This window comes from Moschus berezovskii, chromosome 12 (genome assembly GCF_049115385.1).
Source record: "Moschus berezovskii isolate FMDL1 chromosome 12, NW_MosBer_1.0, whole genome shotgun sequence".
Lineage (NCBI taxonomy): Eukaryota > Metazoa > Chordata > Mammalia > Artiodactyla > Moschidae > Moschus > Moschus berezovskii.
The window spans coordinates 56,166,597-56,187,888 of record NC_142471.1 but is presented as its reverse complement, the minus strand read 5'-3'; the positions used below and the strand labels follow the sequence as shown (position 1 = coordinate 56,187,888).

The following is a 21,292-nucleotide window of genomic DNA, read 5'->3' as shown; positions in this document are numbered from 1 at the left end:
GAATGAACTCTCTTTATCTCTGTCTAACAAAACAATTGCTTTCCTGGATCTGACTACTTACACGTACCATGTTTAAGTTTTTTGGATCAAATCCGCTCAAAGTAAATATAAAGTTGCTGCAAATACGACGAAATATCTTCCGGTTGCATACCTTGGTGGCAATGAATTGGTCAAAAAATGTGTGAGGAGAGAACATCTTGTCACCAAATAATATCTGCAAGATCGATTTAAGACACCATCAACTTTCATGGATGTGAATGTCAAGTGGAAAACGAGTGATAATTCAGTCAAGCACTGGACATGGGTGACATCTGCTCAGTACTAGTCCTCAGTGAAACCAAAAATCCCATTAAACTTTGTAGTCCTCCCAACTCACCTCTTGAAGCTTTTTCACCCAAGATCCTTTAGTTGAAGTGTTTTTTGGAGCATCCCCTAAAAAACTAGTCTCCACAGGAAATTGGTGAGGCTTTGGGGTCAGTGATACCTTGGTTTGATTCTAAACTTTATCTCATATTTAGTTTTCTATTTCCTGGATTTCCTCAACTATAAAATAGAAAATCAACGTGCACTAAGAATTTCTGTGTAGATAATAGATCACATTTAAAATACACCTAGGGCAAAGTAGGCAAGGTGGTAGAGTAGAAAGACCCTAAGCTCATCTTCCCCACAGGCACACTAAAATTAGAACTATTTACAGAGCAACTATTGATGAGAAAAACTGGAAGACCAACTTTTGGCTAATAGCAGAGGAAAAGAGAAAAAAAAAAATCTTGACTCTCTAAAAGTTTATACCATGAAAGTTTATATCATTTCACTGTCAAATCCTATAAAGTTTGTCTTCTTTTTGTAAAACCCTGGCTCAGTTTCTCAACTGAAGTGTATAGTTCTATAACTATAGTTCTAAATGGTTATATTCTATAGCCATTTCCATCATCTTTGGCCCTTCTTATATCTTTTACTCTCATTCACTTCCATGTGGTTCCCAAGAAAGTTTTTCTAAAAAGAGCATTGTGCATGTCATTCCTTTGTGTTAATACTTTCCATGATCACCCACCATATATCGAATATAACCCAAGCTTCTTAACCTGGCATTTAAGTCCCACATTTCCAATATTCCTACATTTCCTACAGAATCTATTCATACATTTCCAATATTATTTCTCATACTTCACAAATTTAAAGCTAAATAAAGTCAACTACATGTGATTTCCCATGATTTGAGCTTCACCCCTTCAATGGTACTCAGGTTTCCCTCTCAGTTTGGAAAGACTTTTCTACAAGACATAGTAAATTGAAATCTTGTCCTTTAGCCCAAACTCAGAAACGCCATCCAGGAAGTCTTCCATGATTCCAATGACTAGAAACATTTTCTCTGAGTTTGTCTGGCAATTTCTTTGATCTATCATTATGATTTTGCTGGAATTTCTATTAGGAATTAGTGAGTTAGTCACATGTGGTAGCTTCTCTATTGGAGTTAAAGCATCTTATGGGTAATATTTCTAAAACTACAAAACTGATCAATCCATTTCTCTGTTCAGCATTCTTCAATGACTTTCCATCACCAACAGAACAAAACTCTTTAACATGACATAGCTGCTTCCTATGAACTGTGTGTTATTCTCTTTCACACATGTACCCCAATTTTCAGTTATGTCGACTGGCTGAAAAGTAGCTTTATAGGCATAGCTGTTTCCTGGTGCGATGCTTTTGAAACAGTAGCTTCTAGATCATCTTTTTTTTTTTTTTTTTTACAAAATTGAATTGAACTGCACTACACTATAGGTAGATCAAAACATATTGAAAGTTGAAGTAGAGTTGTGCCAGTTGAGAATGTGAAGATCCTACCATCTCAAAATATCTCTTAACTTTGTGGGAATGCTGAAATAATTTAACAAGAAGTCTGGTGCTGTTTGCCTGATAATGTAGGACTGGGTTGGACTGAAATATCTATGGTAAAGATGCCCATGTACTATGAGGGATCTGTGAGCATTTTTCACATTGTTACCGTAGTTTTGCTGCTATGGTCTTCCTTGGTTGTATAGATATGAAATTAAATCACCTTGGGCTAATTTGCTTATCTCTCACCAATCAGAACTCCTGGCTTCTATAAAAATTCTTTCACTTTCATATGCTTTCACTGAAATCACTAAACAGTCTAAACACCTTCTGTCTGTCACAGGAGAAGCCCATATTACGATGTAACAGGAAAACACATCAACTCGCATAGAACAATTCTCTCCATTGAGCAAATAATCATTAGTCAGCTGGCAGCTGGTAGAAATCATCGAGGTCTAGGATACTCCCTAGGTTTTGAGAAGTTGACAAAAAGAGTTGACAAAGTGTGGGCAACTTTGGACTTTCAGTGTTCTGTGGAAATCATGACAGCAATAACAATAGCTGGAATTTGTTAAAGGCTAACAATGTGTAAAAGATTTACATATATGTACTCACTTAATCCTCAGAGCAGCCTTATGAGTAGATATTACTATTATCCTCACTTAATAGATGAATAAAATATTTCCTAGAATTAAGGTCTTGACCAAATCCACCTAGCTACCTAGGATTCAAATTCATGCCATCAGACTCCATACAGTCTGAAATACTACATTATGCTGTCCTTGATACACTATGGGGCACAGGAGAGAAATTTAACCTACTAAATTAAACCACTGATGCTTTTGAACTGTGGTGCTGGAGAAGACTCTTGAGAGTCCCTTGGACTGAAAGGAGACCAAAGCTAAAGGAAATCTACCCTGAATATACATTGTAAGTACTGATGCTGAAGCTCCAATACTTTGGCTACCTGACGCGAAGAGCTGATTCATTAGAAAAGACCCTGATGCTGGGAAAGATTGAGGGCAGGAGGAAAAGGGGATGACAGAGGATGAGATGATTGGATGGCATCACCGACTCAATGGACATGGTTTGAGAAAACTCCAGAAGATGGTGAAGAACAGGGAAGGCTGGCATATTTCAGTCCATGGGGTTGCAAAGAGTTAGACATGACTGAGCAACTGAACAGCAACAAATTAAACCAATTAATCAGCCCTTCAATCAAATCAGCTTTTGCTATATCTATGATTGAGGAATCACGCGAGAGAGAAGCCTCTAAATAACAAATGGAGACGGTAGAGTAGAATGGTATCAGAGTGAGCGTCCTGAACTCAATTGGCAAAATTGTGCATCATCAGTAAACCTACTAATCAAGCACCTATTTTATTCTTTCTAAATGCTCAGTTGTGTCAGACTCTGTGTGACCCCAAGGACTGTAGCCTGCTGGGCTCCTCTGTCCATGGATTTCTCCAGTCCAAGAATACTGGTGGGGTTAGCCATTTCCTTCTTCAGAGGATCTTCCTGACCCAGGGATCGAACCTGAGTCTTCAGCATTGTAGGCGGGCTCTTTACCACTGATTCACTTGGTAAAACTTTATGTCTCAAGTTGTCTTTTCTTGAAATCAGTAGACATAGAGCTAGTTTTAGTTACTACAGACTGAAACCTGGGGAAAAGTTGTCACATACCTTGACTGCTTTTCTGGAAAGATTTGTAAATTTTTTCATAGGACTTTGGGTGTATTTCAAGGTGGTGACTGGAGCCAGTGCAAAAAATATCTTAATCCTTTTAGCCAGCTCTGGATTAGTGGAGAATGCTATGAAAGCTGAAAGGAAAGAAGATACTAATTCATGGATTTAGAACAATTCTTACTTAACTCATTTTAAGTGATAGTAAAAGCAATTACATTAGAAAAGAAAACAAAGACACTCAGAGTAAGCACCATTTGGGGGCAAGGATTTTTAAATTTCCAAAGATGAAACTGGCTGATTCAGAATAAAGTGAGTTTCCTGTTTCTGAAGGATGCAAATCTACTTACAGAGAATATTACAGAAAGGATTCAAATATCTGTTGTCAGGCATGTCTAGTTAAACTCCAATGGGCCATTCTAGCTTGACCATAGTTTCTGGTATCAGACAAAACTGAACTATAATTTTGGTTTCCCATTTCCTAGCTGTGTGAAAACTTGGGCAACTTACCTCCCCTTTATGAGTCTCAGCTTTCTCTATCTGTAAACATGGAAAATAGAATACTTATAGAAAAATTCTTTCAAAGGTTAGATTTTATATCTATATAGAGTTTCCAATGGCATTATCACCATTAGAAAGGATTTCTAAGTTCAGCCATTTATAAAATATGAATGATAATGCTCTTAAATGCCTGGTGTGAATGCTGTTAGCATTGTCAAGGTCTCTAGCTGAAAAGAGAACAGAGAAGAGAATGGAGAGCCTTATGGCACTGCCAACGTGGCCCATTCACACCTAGCCTACCCTAGCACCCACTGGGAACTAACTAAGTCACATTGATTGTGGCATATGATCACTGAGATTTGTAATTCTCTGCTTTCTTTTTAGTTTCCCTTACTAGACTGTAAGCTCTTCAAGGGAAAGATGTATACCATATTTATCTTTGATTTCCTGGTATCTAATCCAGTGTCTGGCAAGCGTTTGTTGGGTACACAAATGAATAAATAAATAATTGACTTTCTTACAATCTAATCCATTAATCTCCAAATTTAGTCCTGAGGGGGCAGAAAAATCCCTTAGTCATCCTCACTTTATTTACTCTTCAGAAGACAGCCAGATGTGATGTTTTTCCAACTCGAAGTCCCCAAGCTAGAGACTGCACATAGGGAAGAAATTCTGACCCCCTTCATGAATATGAAGAAAATCTCCTGACACCCTCAGATCACATCTGCCCCAAACACACCAATGGTGGTGCCTTGGGAGTGGCCCACATAGTAGAGTCGCTCTTGTCTGGTTTTCTCTATGATAAAATTGATTGTGGCTGGAAGGTCATATTTAGCCATCTCATCCAAACTGCCAAAGGAAAAAACAAAGCAAAACAAAACAGCATTAGAAAAAAATCCATCTCATTGTTAGGCTTGTAATATTTAAATATATGCATTGCAAATCTAGATGCTTAGCTTTTGTTAAATATAAGACTAGAATCAATATATGATGTCAGGCATCTTCTGAGGATCTCGTCTTGATCCAAGAGTAACTTTGTGTTAAGAAACTGAAAAATCTGACTTACAAATCCTACAGAGTTGTTGCAGTTGTTTGGTCACTAAGTCATGCCTTTGTGACCCCTTAGTCTACAGCATGCCAGGCTCCTCTGTTTTCTACTGTCTCCCAGAGTTTACTCAGATTTCTGTCCATTGAGTTAGTGATGCTATCTAACCATCTCATCCTCTGCTGCCCCCTTCTCCTTTTGCCTTTGATCTTTCCCAGCATCAGGGGCTTTTTTACCCAATCTACAGAGGATTTTCACTTAATTCTATAGCAGATTTACCAAACTCCTTTGAAAAGAAAAATTACGTGGAATACTTATTTTACAAACAGAAAAAGTGAAGACTTGCAGACCTCAGTCCAGAGAGACTGAATTAACATTTCCAGGAAGAGGCCTCAGGGGCTTTCTCTCCTATATGTAGTCAGGAGAACATTCATCTAGGGAATCACGATGCTGTTTGCAATGGTGCCATGACACAAGTGCACTGGGATGTGGAATTAGGGAATAACAAATGGCTTCCAGGAATGAGGCGGGAATGAGGTCAAAGAACAAGCAACTTTAGTGACCTTCAAGGCATGGTTCTTAGCTTCACTACAAATGCCAGATTTGTAGCTTCACTACAAATGCCAGGTTTGCTTCTGTGACTCAGCTGGCCTAACTTCTAAGGCAAACAGCACCCCCAGGGACTGCTGCTGGCAGGTTGGCTCCGCGGAGAGATTTCAGCACCCTCAGTCTATGGAGGACAGAGTTCCTTCACTCCTCAGTGAATAAACATTACAGTGTCATCTCTACTCAAGTGCTTGGCTCATTTTGACTTAACACGAATGTCTGGTTCTCAGGATTTTCAATCAGAACATTGTTTCTGTTCCCATTTCTTGATCAGTGTCATTATTCCTCTTCATTAAGCATACCATGTAAATTTCTGGACTGCACGTTGATGATGTGATAGTCATGGAATTTGCATTTTGATTTTTTTTTCTTTCTTATATACTTTACATACACACAAGCCAAGTGGAGTGTTTAAAACAACTATCAGTGCAATAATAAGGGCATTTCTTCAGAGCTTGTGAAGAAAACCTGGGGAGAGGAAGGTATGTTTATTTCCATCTTGTGGATTTCACAATGTGCAGCTAGACAAAAAGGGAAAATTCAGAACGGTAGTCATCTATATAAAAGAGCAATGTACACATGGTAGTCATTAGTAGTGTTCTTCTTACCTGAAGGCCCAGTATTCTGGTGATTTGGGTGAAAATTTCAAATGTTTTCTGGACCAAGTATTTCCCCGGCTGTTCCCCAGCCACACATCATAACCAACATCTGCCAGAAGGAAAGCCAAGCTGTTGTTGGGCAGGTTGCAAATCCAGTTACTGGCAGATGCAACTAAGCCATGTTGTAAATACACAACAGGCTTTGGAGCTGAAAAACACAGGCAATGAGAATTTTTTAATCTGAATTTCCTTGGTGCCTACAAGAAAATTCTCTTTTCTGACTGCCTGTAATACAAAAGGAAAGTTAAGAAAGGAAATTTGGCAGCACCAGGCAAATCTAGATGTTAGGATTTTGAACTATTTCTGAAGCTGGTCAAATTATTTATCTTCTCCATGTCTTGTTTTACTCTCTGTAAAACTGGGATTATGTCCAGTGCATTGAATTGTTAAATAGCTGTTGGAGTCAGAGTGCCCTGTTTCAAAAATCTCTTCTGCTATGTACCAATCTCTTTGTGCCTTAGTTAACTTATTTTGTAATGGGGGATAATAAAAAATGATATCTTATGGTGTAGTTACAAGAATTAAATTAGAATTAAAATATAATTTTGTTCAGCCACAATAATTACCTGCTCTATAATTATTCACATTAATGACATTTTATTTCTCAAAAAGCATCTGATTACAAAGCTAATATTTTTCCAAGATAATAACAAAGACAATAAAAATGCCATTTGTTGAATATTTTACTGAATGCCAGGCACTATGCTAGTTAATTTGCATTGTCAGAAAGTGAAATGCAAGGTTTTAAGTGAAATGTACACAAGGTAAAATTGTTCATTTGATATAAAAATTCTGCTTACAATGTAGAATTGGAACAATTTGATTAAAGAAAGGAAAGGAAAAGAAGGAAATGAGGAAGTGGTGCTGAAAACATTGAGAAGAGAAAGAGAAGTGACTAGGATATTTCTGTCTTTTATAAATGGTTTATGATGCTGTGTTGGTACCACAAGGCTTTCCCACAGGTCCCCTTTGGGGCTCGACCAGCTTCCTGAGATTGAGTAGGCAAGACTGGACTCTCAGAGAGCCTCAGCCATCTGGAAGCAAGGACCAAAATCTATATCCATTAATCCACCTTTTGAGAAAAAGACAGAAGGAAGAGGTGTTACTAATTCTGCTAAAACACCACCAAAGTGCAGTCACAATCCATAGCTCATCTCTAACCTGAGCCCTCAGGCAGCTTCTCATTGTAGAGACAGCTTTCATTCCATGATTTCTGGCAGCTACCTGGCAGAACTGACAAGGTGAAAGTTCGGGCAAGTAAAGTTCTCACGAGTATTTCCAAAGGTAATGGCGTTATTTTAGGAAATGGTCAGTTCTATAAAGTGAGCAACACTGTTCCATCTAGGTTGTGTAAAATTTTTAAAAAATCTTCTAATAAATAACCCTTCTAATATTGGAAAGTTTGTTTATACAAAGCTCCAAAGAACAAAAGGCTCTAAGAAATGAGAGAAGAAGCAAACAGTTCTTGCTAAGTGGATCCTGTCTTCTCTAAGATACTAACCTGTATTGCAGGAAGCTAGAAATGGCTCTTTAATTACAATCACGTATAGAACTAATAGGGTCAGGTTTACTGTAAAAAATAAAATCCAAATGACTTGTGTAGAGAACTAATTACAAATGAAAAGAAAAGCAGTTAGAAAGCTACTGCAGTAGCTTAAAAGATAACTGATAACGTCAAAGATAATGATAATGTCTAAGCCAGGACTTGAGTGACGTTGAAACTGAGAGTTTTCAGAGAGAGACATTTAGAAGGCAAAATTGGTAGGTCTTGGTGATTGGCTGGATATAGAAAGTGAGGGGAGAAAAGCATCAAAATGACCCTAGAGTTCTGGTTTTTAAGCTGGGAAGTGGGTAGTCCTAGAATAAGACAACATTTTTTTGTTTGTTTCCATGTTTGTTGGGAAACAGGACAAAATGATGGAGAAAAGGAAAGACTAAATAGTGTATGCCAAAATGATTGAAAAACTCCAGCATTATACAAATGAAATGGAATAGTGGAGGTGATGGTGATGATTTTCCTCCACTAGCAGGAGGAATAGAAGAGAATAAGCTCTATTTTAGAATCACAGCTGTCCTGCTGCTATCAGCACATCCAGGAACCCCTCCTTAGGCATTATTCCTTTCATAATGAAATAAATCCTACCTGTTTTTGGACATCCTCTTCCATGAGGAATCCTGTAAATTCCGAGGATATAACCATCTTCTGTGACAACGTCATATGTTTCATAAGGATAGCCCCAGTAGGAAATAATCTGGCTCTAAAAAGGGGAAAGGAACATGTATACCTTCATGATATAATGCCTAGATTTTTACCCACATTGCAATATAATACTTTAAGTCACAACCTACTGTTCATCTATATTTTGGAACAGAATAGAGCAGGAAAATCAGGATAACTTGAAGAGGGTTTTAAAAGGAAGATGCATGCCAAGGTGTTGGTAAGGTAAGGTGGTGATCATACATGGTAGTTTTCTTGGCACTCAGTTCAGTTCAGTTCAGTCGCTCTTGGCACTCAGGTAGTTTTTAATGCACTCAGGTTCACACTCTAAATGTTTTTTGAAAAATTATATCATTGATAGTTCCATTCTTAAAGTTCTGATACAAATGGGTATGGGTGGGGACATGACGGTACACAATGTATACAAGAAATACGTTTCCCATTGGAATGAAGCATATAGTAAGCATTTGTCACGGTCTTTTGTTTGTTTGTTTTTGTTGTTTGCATAGATCTATTTCATTCCACTTTGTTCTAGTCCCCTTCTGATTGAATTCCTGCATGTTAAGATATTTTTGTTTATAAGCAGCCCAAACAAAATCTGGCTTACTAAACTTAAAATGTACATGAATATAGTTTATAAATCAGAGAAACTGTTCTAGAAAAAACCTCAGGAAGACCCCAAAGATTCGCTAAAAAGATCATCAATAGGAATTTGTGAACTTTCTCTTCAGGAAACCACCATGAGATGGTAGCTCAAATCACCAGCAGAGGGAGCCTTACTGCCCCAAATTGGGTCAGGTCTTTCAGTTCTTTGGTTAGTCAACTATGCCAAGGAACAAAGGTTGGAAACACAGATTTAGTCAATTTAGAATTTTTAAAAACTAGACAAGCATACCAGTAATATCTAAAATGACACCAGGAACGCCCCTAAAATGACAACAGCTTAATAATTCCTTATCTTAAATATTTTCCCTTAATGAACGACTTACAATATTCATATTAGCTTCAGGATTTGTGGTGCTTCCTTTCTTGTGATAACCATATACAGGTCCAAGAAGAAGCATCCAGCATGTTGCTGCTAAAAGTTGCCACATTTGGAATCTACCTGTAAAAGGAAATATTAATATATTTGTCAGCAAAGAGAATTCTAAAAGTGAAACTCCGTGTAAATTTTCTATAAGACTACTGTTAGAGGGACTGGAAAGATCCTTCTAGGTAGTGTTTTAACAAATAATATACTTAATTATTCAAGATTCATCCCATGAAAAATCTGAACTGGTAATTTTTTAGTAGGAAAAGAAAGAAAGAAGAAAGGAAGGAAAGAAGAAAAAAATAAACCCAATATCAACTAAATCTACAATAGATAATTGAACAAAAGAAGGAAATGTACATATAATTCACAGAAAAATCTAAGGACAAATATATGAATCAAAGCACATTTAATATCTCTAGTTATCAGATAAATAAGTACTCTTCTTCTGATGGTGGAAGTGAGTATTGGCACAACCTTAATGGAAAGAGATGTATTAGCACATATTGGGAATTTAAAAATATTTATACACCTTACTCTATAATTCTAAGAGTCTATCCAAAAGAAAAAAAATATATGCACGCATCATCTGTAAAATTTACCTTTTCTTTACTGATCATGTAGCATTCTTTATTCATGCATGAAGATCATAGTTCAGAATTCTCCTCTAGTAGACATTTTCTTTTTTTTTATAATAATATACATGTTTCAATGCCATTCTCCCAAATCATGCCACCCTCGCCCTCTCCCACAGAGTCCAAAAGACTGTTCTATATACCTGTGTCTCTTTTGCTGTCTTGTATACAGGGTTATCATTACCATCTTTCTAAATTCCATATATATGAGTTAGTATACTGTATTGGTGTTTTTCTTTCTGGCTTACTTCACTCTGTATAATAGGCTCCAGTTTCATCCACCTCATTAGAACTGATTCAAATATATTCTTTTTAATGGCTGAGTAATACTCCATTGTGTATATGTACCAAAGCTTTCTTATCCATTCATCTGCAGATGGACATCTAGGTTGCTTCCATGTCCTCGCTATTATAAACAGTGCTGTGATGAACATTGGAGTACATGTGTCTCTTTCAATTCTGGTTTCCTCGGTGTGTATGCCCAGGAGTGCGATTGCTGGATCATATGGCAGTTCTATTTCCTTATCTTTGACAAAGGAGGCAAGAATATAAAATGAAGAAAAGACAGTATCTTTAACAAGTGGTGCTGGGAAAACTGGTCAGCCACTTGTAAAAGAATGAAACTAGAACACTTCCTAACACCATACACCAAAATAAACTCAAGATGGATTAAAGATCTAAATGTAAGACCAGAAACTATAAAACTCCTAGAGAAGAACATAGGCAAAACACTCTCTGACATAAATCACAGCAGGATCCTCCATGACCCACCTCCCAAAATATTGGAAATAAAAGCAAAAATAAACAGATGGGAGCTAATTAAAATTAAAAGCTTCTGCACAGTAAAATTTACCTTATTGTTTATCTTAATTTGCTAAAATAAGAGAAAGATAAACTAAATTATGGAGGAGGAAGAATGGAATTATTCAGCAGCCGAATATTATCTTTTTGCATGATATGTGAATTCCTATTATATAATACTAAGGGCAAAATAATGCAATTTGTGCATACATTTTGATCTCAGTGATATAACAAACTATAAAGAGAGAGAAAGGACTAAGCATCAAATTTTAATTATGGTTATATCTAGACGGTAAATTTTTTCTCCTTTTTAAAGGACTCTCCATTTCTAAATTTTCTATGTCCAGTATTACTTTTCATAAGAAAGAAGCTGTTTTTCAAATAGAAAATTGTGAAAATTATGAGATGAAAAAATGATGTATATTCTTCATTTGGTTTTTAAACTACTTAAGTTCAAAAACAAATTATGACTGCAAAAGTAACAGAGGGGGACATTTTGCAGGCAATCTCCCATTAACCACTATATAAAATGAAAATCTCAATGATGATGAAAAGTCTCACTCTGTAAGAAATGGAAGGATTTTTCAGACTATGCCCTCACTATTCTGTTACAGAAAATTCCATGAGCTCCTTTCTTAGATTTGTCAAAGTCATAACTTTTGTTGAGTATATCAGTTCAGTTCAGTTCAGTCAATCAGTCGTGTCCAACTCTTTGCGGCCCCATGGACTTCAGCACACCCAGCCTCCCTTTCTATCACTAACTCCTGGAGTTTACTCAAACTCATGTCCACTGAGTTGTTGATGCCATTCAACTATTTCATCCTCTGTTGTCCCCTTCTCCTCCTGCCTTCAATCTTTCCCAGCATCAGGGTCTTTTCCAATGAGTCAGTTCTTTGCATCAGGTGGCCAAAGTATTGGAGTTCTGAGTCTATACTATAATTAATATGATTAATAATATATGGATTATATATGTAGTACATGTGTGCTTAGTCGCTCAGTCATGTCTGACTCTTTGCAACCCTAGGGACTGGATCCCACCAGCCTCCTCTCTCCATAAAGTTCTCCAGACAAGAATACTGAAGTGGGTTGCCACTTTCTCCTCCAGGGGACCTTCCTGACCCAGGGATTGAAGCAAAGTCTACTGCATCTCCTGCACTGACAGGCAGATCTTTACCACTAGTGTCACCTGGGAAGCCCATATAATACATATGTAAGTTTATGTTAATATATTTATGTATAATGAATATTGATTAATATAGCCAAATTCTGGTGAAACACTATAATATGGTAGAGATAATAATGCCACCACCAACAGTGATAATTATTATAGCTAATACAACTTGTTTTGAACACCTAATATGTGTCAAGTAAGGTGTCAGACGTGATTGTGATTATCTCATTTTTAAAATAATCCCAAGGTCTAAACTCAGGTGGCTTGATTCTAAAGGAAATGTGAATCATTAGGCTCTTAACCTTTCAGTCTGAGTTAGGAGATATATGGGCCCCAGGCTGAGCAGCTGGAGTTTGTCCTCTGTGGACAGATGCTCCAAGATGAAGAGGAGGAGGAATTGAGCACTGTCCAGATAAGACACCACATATTTCTCATTCTCAAGATCGAGGAGACTTTCCCGACAATGTATGTGCAGAAAGGCCCCTTGGAGATCAAACAGGGAGTGATGCCACCTACCCATAGGCCTCTTCACTAGAATCCACTTTGGCTGAGAGAAGGGCGCGCACACATGGTAAGAGCCTGAAATATATAAATATGGACTCAGAACCAGGCAGAGCAAGATAACTGGCTAAAGAAAACCCAGAAAAAAAAATGCCCCATATAAGTGATTCAAACTACCACAACAGCGCGACTCTCTTGGAGCCCATGTATTTGTCTATCTATCCACATGTACCCTTTTCCTTCTAATAAGCACTTAACATGTTTCACTACTTGCTGTGTCTTCACGCGAATTCATTTCTGCAAAGCGAAGGACCAGGCCTTATTGTTGATTCTGGTCTAGTGGCTAGGATTTAACACTGTCACTGCCGTGGCCTGACTTCAGTCTCTGGTTGGAAACCAAATTCTGCTTCAAGCAGCTGCAAGCTGAGGCCTTCCGAGACCAAGACAATTCAGAATAGACTTACTAGGACCCTCTGCTATGTGCCTGCTTAGTATTACATGTGGCCATGGATCACAGACATCAAAATTACTGTTAAAACAATGAAGACTTTTAGAACCCACCCCAGCCAAACCAGACGAGAATCACTGGGTATATAGCTAGGCACCTGCGTTTAAAACCCTCATTTCAAGTGATTCATGTGTATTTCCACATGTGAAAAACAGACTGGATTCCATGAGAAAAGAAAAAGTTTCATTCTCTCATCTTTCTCTTTGAGACCTAGCATGAAGGTTCTGAGAAGTAAAATATTGCCTGCCATATTCGGAAACAAAGGATGTCACAGTCATCAGTGATTGCAGCCCTTCAACAGTGAGCCCTGGGGGAACTAAGGAAGGAAATTAAGAACACCTGCCATCTAGCAGTCATCAGACTGTGGCCACTCCCTACAGTGAGCCCTGAGGAAACTCAGGTTGTGAAAACCCAGGATACTGGTCCCAGACAGCTGAGGTATATATCAAAGGAATGGGAATTATTTCAGTAAGCCCATATTCTGACATCTTTCCATACACAGAAAAGCACTACATTCCTTAACCTGAGATATCTAGTTTTCTTTTACTAACAATAATCTTGTGTTCCTACCACCTACCCTTTGTTGAGAAACTCCTATGTGTTCCAGCTGTCCCCTTACCTACTTGGAGTAGTTTTCTAGGATTACTTGAGATGCTGCCTCCAGGGCTTGAAGTCTTCAGTATGTCCACTGAATAAAGCATATAATAACTCTCAACTTTTAATTTGTGTATGTATCTTTTAGTCAACAGTGCCTATAAATGTTTGCCAAATATATAGATGGGTGAAAGAAAGAATGAGTACATATCATTTAACCTTAAAAACTATCCCAAATTGACTCACTATTTTGTATCACATTTTTCTTGTCTGCTTTCATCTTACCCCATTGAATTGGTCCTCTCTTTCTGACAGTAAGTTTTGAAAGTTCATTGTGTCCTTAATTCATGACTGTATCTTATGGGAATTTGCATGCTTAGTCGCTCAGTTGTGTCTGACTCTTTGTGACCCCATTGATTGTAGCCTGCCAAACTCCCTTGTCCACAGGATTTTTTCCAGGCAAAAATACTAGAATGGGTTTCCATTTGCTCCTCCAGGGGATCTTCCAGACCCAGGAATCAAACTCCTGTCTCTGTGCCTTGCAGATTGATTCTTTACCACCAAGTGATCAGAGAAGCCCCTACAGGAAGGTAGTAGGGCAATTTAAAAATTAATCTTTTCTCTCAAGACATTGACAGTTTAGATGATCCAATCTCTGCTGAGTGATTGATACTTGAGGCCTCTGAGTCACAATCACTGGCAAGTGACTGGGGTTCCTGAATCAGAGGAGATTGGACACTCTTCTGAAATGGGCAGACTGGAGAGTTTGAGGGGCTTGTAGTGATACAGGGGGAGGGCTGTGTGCTGCTTAGGAGAAGAGCCCTAGCTGTGCACAAGAATGAACTAGTTGTGACAGACTGTATTTTGCAGCCATGACTGAAGGAAGGCCCATTCAGCTGCCTTTGTTTTGTTTTTCTGTGTGTTGGATCTGGGTATGGGAGGGTGATACACGCAGGCAACAGGTATCTTTGTGTTATATCTTTATAAGAGGTAGCAGGTCCTAACCAAACAATCTTTCTGCAGGTACTTCTCACCAGGGCTGTGCTTACATGTGCTTTCTGGGCATGTGTTTACCTGCTCTGTGTGATCTGAGTCTCACGATATTTAGTGTAATTGTAGTGTAAATCTACCTTATTTATGTCTCCTTAATGATACTGCAACAATCCTCTAATTTCTTTGACCCGTTTCTAGGATAGCTTCCTGATGAATGTGTCCTCCATTGACCTCCTGCTGATTCCATGTAGGACTAAGAAGAGAGAAGACATTATAATGTTTGACTAAGAAGAGAGAAGACATTGTAAATTCCAGGGAACTTTTAATCCTTAAACTCAAAATCTTTAGCCTCAAGAACCCAGACTAAATCAATATAGATTATATTTATTATTTCATATTTCATTTTATGAATAAAATTTATATTTTATTTTATATGTAGATAATATAATCTGCACAGATTATATTGATTTATTACTCTAAAGCATTCATGTTGCTTTGCTGTAAAAGTGACTCTCATTTTAATAGCAAAATGCTATTTTTAAAATCAACTCAACTCATAGAAAATGTTATAATATATAGACATAAATGTATGTTTTTAGACTCTCTATGTATACATATATATAAGTTATATACATGCCTGTTGGAGAGTCCTAACTTAAAATATCATAATTAAGACTCAGTATGGTTCTACAATCAAGATTCTGTTTAACTTTTTGTTTTTCCATAGTTTCATTTGCTCTTAGAATTTTATCATTTGAATGATATCAATTAAGCATAACTTGACCCAAATTTTCCAGGGAAAACCTTAGGAAATGCTTGTTTGGTATTTTTTCCTTTTTCTCTTCATTGTACACTCTGATGACAAAGGAATGGCTACCCTCTCCAGTGTTCTTGCCTGGAGAATTCCATTGACAGAGGAGCCTGGCAGGGTCCGTGGGGTCTTGGACATGACTGAGCAATTAGCACTAACACATACACTGTGATGAAGGGGAGGCTAAAACGATGCAAGCAACCCAAAACAGGAACCTCATCTTTGAAAACTTTCCTGCAGGCAGATGCCCACTGTGTCTGTGGTGAGAGACTTAATGAAAGTGGTTTTAAAAATGATAGCACCAAGAATGGGAAGACTCTCCTCCAATGTTCAAAATCTCCTTTCTCTAATGATTACTTTCTTTCTCTCTTTCTTGTTACAGTGCCAGGGAGAATTATGAGACTTCCAAAAAAATGGTGTATTTTCTGCTTCATATTGGGCTTAACTATTTTATGTCAAATGCATGTGGGTTATATAGGTAGCTCTCATAAGCCATGCATTTTGCACTGACAGATATATTGATGATGAAACCAAGGATAGCAATTACTCAACCAAGGAAATAATGAAGATTTTTATTCCACTTTTCTCATTGCTCAGTTATAGTCACTGTCAGTGTCTAAGCAAACAAGTAACCAGGGATTATGCTGATACTTGGACAGCATTTTCAATGAATCCCTACTCCAACCCTTAATGATGTTGCAGAAATGGAAGTGAAAGTTAGCCAGATTATACAGGTATAAAGACTCCACAGGTAGCTCTAAGCAAGCTTTGGTTCTGAAAGCGCACAAAGGCCAGTTTCTCTGTATGGTTCTTTGATGAATCTCAGTCAGCTCAATGGTAAAATAAAGTCAGTGATGAGTCCTGAGTGCTTTGTGAAAATTTTTAAGTTAAAATTCTAGATCTGTGCTTTGGAGGGTGTTGAGGCCATGAGAACTTGATCTCAGATCTGTGACTACAGGGAGTAGAACTAGTCATCAGCCACAGCTCCTGTGCTCTAATATCCATCATTGTGTCCCCACTGAAGCCACACATTTTAGGCACTCCCTAAGTATTGGCTATCACTATTAGCTCTGCCAGTCAAGGTAACCTCCCTGAAACTTAGTTTCCTGAGATTAGTTTAAGAAGATAAATGGGTTAATGATAACTAAGATGATAAATCATGTCTATAAAATAGCTAACAGAGTTTGGCACTTAATAAACAGTAGCTATTATTACAGCACGTCTTCTACTATTCAGTGATTGCTTCAGATGTGTAAGTCTTGGCTGTGAAACTAGTCCATGTCTTCTTAAAGGTAAGAACCACATTTTATACTGTGCCTGTATTTAAGCTTTTATAGCTTTCATTTCTCTACCCTTGCTCATAACTCTTTCAATTGAGTTGTGAGTAAATGACAGGTTATAATGTACTAACATCTCTTTTCAAATAAGAACATGTCAAAGCTGTTGAAAATTTCTGTTTTCAGACCCATCACAAGCATGAAAATCAAAACCGTAATCAAAAATCTTCCAACAAACAAAATCTCAGGACCAGACAGCTTCACAGGTGAATTCTATTTAGAGAAGAGCTAACACCTATCCTACTCAAACTCTTCCAGAAAATTGCAGAGGAAGATAAACTGCTAAACTCATTCTATGAGGCCACCATCACCCTAATACCAAAACCAGACAAAGATGCCACATAAAAAGAAAACTACAGGACAATGTCACTGATGAACATAGATGCAAAAATCCTCAACAAAATTCTAGCAAACAGAATCCAACAGCATATTAAAAAGATCATACATCATGACCAAGTGGGCTTTATCCCAGGGATGCAAGGATTCTTCAATATTTGTAAAATAAATCAATGTGATATACCACATTAAAAAACTGAAAGATAAAAACCATATGATTATCTCAATAGATGCAGAGAAAGCCTTTGACAAAATTCAGCATCCATTTATGATAAAAACCCTCCAGAAAGCATGCATAGAAGGAATATACCTCAACATAATAAAAGCCATATATGATAAAACCACAGCAAACATTATCCTCAGTGGTGAAAAATTGAAAGCATTTCCTCTAAAGTCAGGAACAAGACAAGGGTTTTGTTCAACATAGTTTTGGAAGTTTTAGGCACAACAATCAGAGAAAAAAAAAGAAATAAAAGAAATACAGATTGGAAAAAAAGAAGTAAGACTCTCACTGTTTGCAGATGACATGATCCTCTACATAGAAAACCCTAAAGACACCACCAGAAAATTACTAGAGCTAATCAATAAATACAGCAAAGTTGCAGGATAAAATTAACACACAGAAATCCCTTGTATTCCTATACACTGACAATGAGAAAACAGAAAGAGAAATTAAAGAAACAATTCCATTCACCATCGTGACAAAAAGAATAAAATACTTAGAAAAAATCTACCTAAAGAAACAAAAGACCTATATATAGAAAACTATAAAACACTGATGAAAGAAATCAAAGATGACACAAATAGATTGAGAAATATACCATGTTCGTGGATCAGAAGAATCAATATAGTGAAAATGAAAATACTACCCAAAATGATCTATAGATTCAATGCAATCCCTATCAAGCTACCAATGGTATTTTTCAAGAACTAGAACAAATATTTTCACAATTTGTATGGAAATACAAAGAACCTCGAATAGCCAAAGCAATCTTGAAAAGGAAGAATGGAAGTGGAGGGATCAACCTGCCTGACTTCAGACTATACTACAAAGCTACAGTCATCAAGACAGTATGATATTGGCACAAAGACAGAAATATAGATCAATGGAATAAAATAGAAAACTCAGAGATAAATCCACACACCTATGGATACCTTATCTTTGACAAAGGAGGCAAGAATATACAATGGAGAAAAGACAATCTCTTTAACAAGTGGTGCTGGGAAAACTGGTCAACCACCTGTGAAAGTACGAAACTAGAACACTTTCTAACACCATACACAAAAATAAACTCAAAATAGATTAAAGACCTAAACATAAGACCAGAAACTATAAAACTCCTAGAGGAAAGCATAGGAAAAGCACTCTCTGACATAAATCACAGCAGGATCCTCCATGACCCACATCCCAAAGTAATGGAAATAAAAGCAAAAATAAAAAAATGGGACCTAATTAAACTTAAAAGCTTTTGCACAACAAAGGAAACTATAAGCAAGGTGAAAAGATAGCCTTCAGGATGGGAGAAAATAATAGCAAATGAAGCAACTGACATAATCTCAAAAATATACAAGCAGCTCCCAGCTCAATACCAGGAAAATAAATGACCCAATCAAAAAATAGGCCAAAGAACTAAACAGACATTTCTCCAAAGAAGACATACAGATGGCTAACAAACACATGAAAAGATGCTCAAAATCACTTATTATCAGAGAAATGAAAATCAAAACTACAATGAGGTACCATCTCATGGTGGTCAGAATGGCTGCTATCAAAAAGTCTACAAACAATAAGTGCTGGAGAGAGTGTGTGGAAAAGGGAACCCTCTTACACTGTTGGTGGGAATGCAAACTAGTACAGCTACTATGGAGAACAGTGTGGAGATTCCTCAAAAAACTGGAAATAGAACTCCCATACGACCCACCAATCCCACTGCTGGGCATACACACCGAGGAAACCAGGATTGAAAGAGACATGTGTACCCTAGTGTTCATCACAGCACTGTTTACAAAGTCAGGACATGGAAGCAACCTAGTAAGAAAGCTGTGGTACATATACACGATGGAATATTACTTAGCTATTAAAAAAGAATTCATTTGAATCAGTTCTAATGAGGTGGATGAAACAGGAGCCTATTATACAGAGTGAAGTAAGTCAGAAAGAACACCAATACAGCATATTAATGCATATACATGGAATTTAGAAAGATGGTAATGATGATCCTATATGCAAGACAGCAAAAGAGACGCAGATATAAACTACAGACTTTTGGACTGTGTGGGAGAAGATGAGGGTGGGATGATTTGGGAGAATAGTATGGAAACATGTATATTACCATATGTGAAATAGATCACCAGTCCAAGTTTGATGCATGACACTGGGCACTCAAAGCTGGTGCACTTGGATAACCCTGAGGGATGGAATAGGAAGGGAGGTGGGAGGGGTTTCAGGATGGGGAACACATGTACACCCATAGCTGATTCATGTCAGTGTATGGTAAAAACCACTACAGTATTGTAAAGTAATCAGCCTCCAATTAAAATAAATTAAATAAATTTAAAAATTTCTGTTTGTTTATAACTTTCACCAAGAATTCTTATTTTTTACTATATAAAATACCTGCTATTACACATTTAATATATATTTCTTAAGCCATTGATTGAGCATGTATATGCTTAATCATTATAAATTATTATTTTCCACAAGTAGAAAATGCCAATTTAGGATTTGAACAAGGTCTATTTACTCCATGTTCTTTTCACTGAATTTTGCCTTCTCTTATAAAATTATTCTATAGTGAAAATCTCTCAAAGTTTTAAGAGGTGTCTTAACATATGCAGAGTGCATCATGTGAAATGCTGGGCTGGATGAAGCACAAGCTGGAATCAAGATTGCTGGGAGAAATGTCAACCTCATATATACAGATTATACCACTTTAATGGCAGAAAATAAAGAGGAACTACAGAACCTCTTGATGAGGGTGAAAAAGGAGAGTGGAAAAAGCTGGCTTACAACTCAACTTTCCCAAAATGAAGATCATGGCATCTGGTCCCATAACTTCATGGCAAATAGATGGGGAAACAATGGAAACAGTGACAGACTTTATTTTCTTGGGCTCCAAAATCACTGCAGATGGTGACTGCAGCCACAAAATTAAAAGTTGCTTGCTGCTTGGAAGAAAAACCATGGCAAACTTAGTCAACGAAGCAAAAAGTGGAGACATCACTTTGCCAACACAGATCTGTATGTCAAAACCATAGTTTTTCCAGTAGCTATGTACAGATGTGACAGTTGGACCATAAAGAAGGCTGAAAGTGAAAGCGTTAGTCGCTCAGTTGTGTCCGACTCTGCAATCCCATTGACTGTATCTCACCCAGGCTCCTCTGTCCATGGAATTCTCCAGGCAAGAATACTGGAGTGGGTTGCCACTTTCTTCTCCAGGTGATATTCCTGACCCAGGGATCAAATCCGGGTCTCCCATATTGCAGGCAGATTCTTTATCATCTGAGCTACCAAAGAAGGCTGAGCACTAAAGAATTGGTGATTTTGAATTGTGGTGCTGGAGAAGACTCTCAAGAGTCTCTTGGACAACGAAGAGATCAAACCAGTCAATCCTAAAGGAAATCAACTATGAATATTCATTGGAAGGACTGATGCTGATGTTGAAGCTCCAATCCTTTGGCTATCTGATGCAAAGAGCCGACTCATTGGACAAGACCTTGATGCTGGGAAAGATTGAGGGCAGGAGGAAAAGGGGGCAGCAGAGGATGAGATAATTGGTTGGCATCACTGACTCAATGGACTTGAGTTTAAGCAAAATCCAGGAGACAGTGAAGGACAGGGAAGCCTGGCATGCTGCACTCCATGGGGTATCAAAGAGTCAGACACGATTTAACAACTGAATAACAACACAAAATCTGGGCACAGTGTAACAGTAGAAGATTTGAAGAGAGGAATAATTCTGATAACAGATTTGAGTGTAAAATTCTTATCATCGACAGAATTGAAAATGAGATAGGGACAAGAAAT

At 37.5% G+C, this 21,292-nt stretch overlaps 1 protein-coding gene across 3 annotated transcripts in view; it reads right to left on the bottom strand.

The window, feature by feature from the left end:
• LIPK (lipase family member K) overlaps window positions 1–21,292 on the bottom strand; it is a 37,715-nt gene that overhangs the window by 7,416 nt on the left and 9,007 nt on the right. Inside the window, exons 2-8 of one of the 3 annotated variants that reach the window (XM_088842506.1) lie at window positions 12,702–12,764; window positions 9,538–9,653; window positions 8,474–8,588; window positions 6,280–6,478; window positions 4,760–4,869; window positions 3,520–3,656; window positions 68–214 (exon numbers count right to left, since the gene is read on the bottom strand). In XM_088842506.1, the coding sequence (XP_088698632.1) occupies window positions 68–214; window positions 3,520–3,656; window positions 4,760–4,869; window positions 6,280–6,478; window positions 8,474–8,588; window positions 9,538–9,653; window positions 12,702–12,705 (828 nt within the window). In that variant the 5' untranslated portion in view covers window positions 12,706–12,764. The remainder of the gene's footprint in view (window positions 1–67; window positions 215–3,519; window positions 3,657–4,759; window positions 4,870–6,279; window positions 6,479–8,473; window positions 8,589–9,537; window positions 9,654–12,701; window positions 12,765–21,292) is intronic. The other 2 variants (XM_088842507.1, XM_055425144.2) reach the window with 2 other exon arrangements.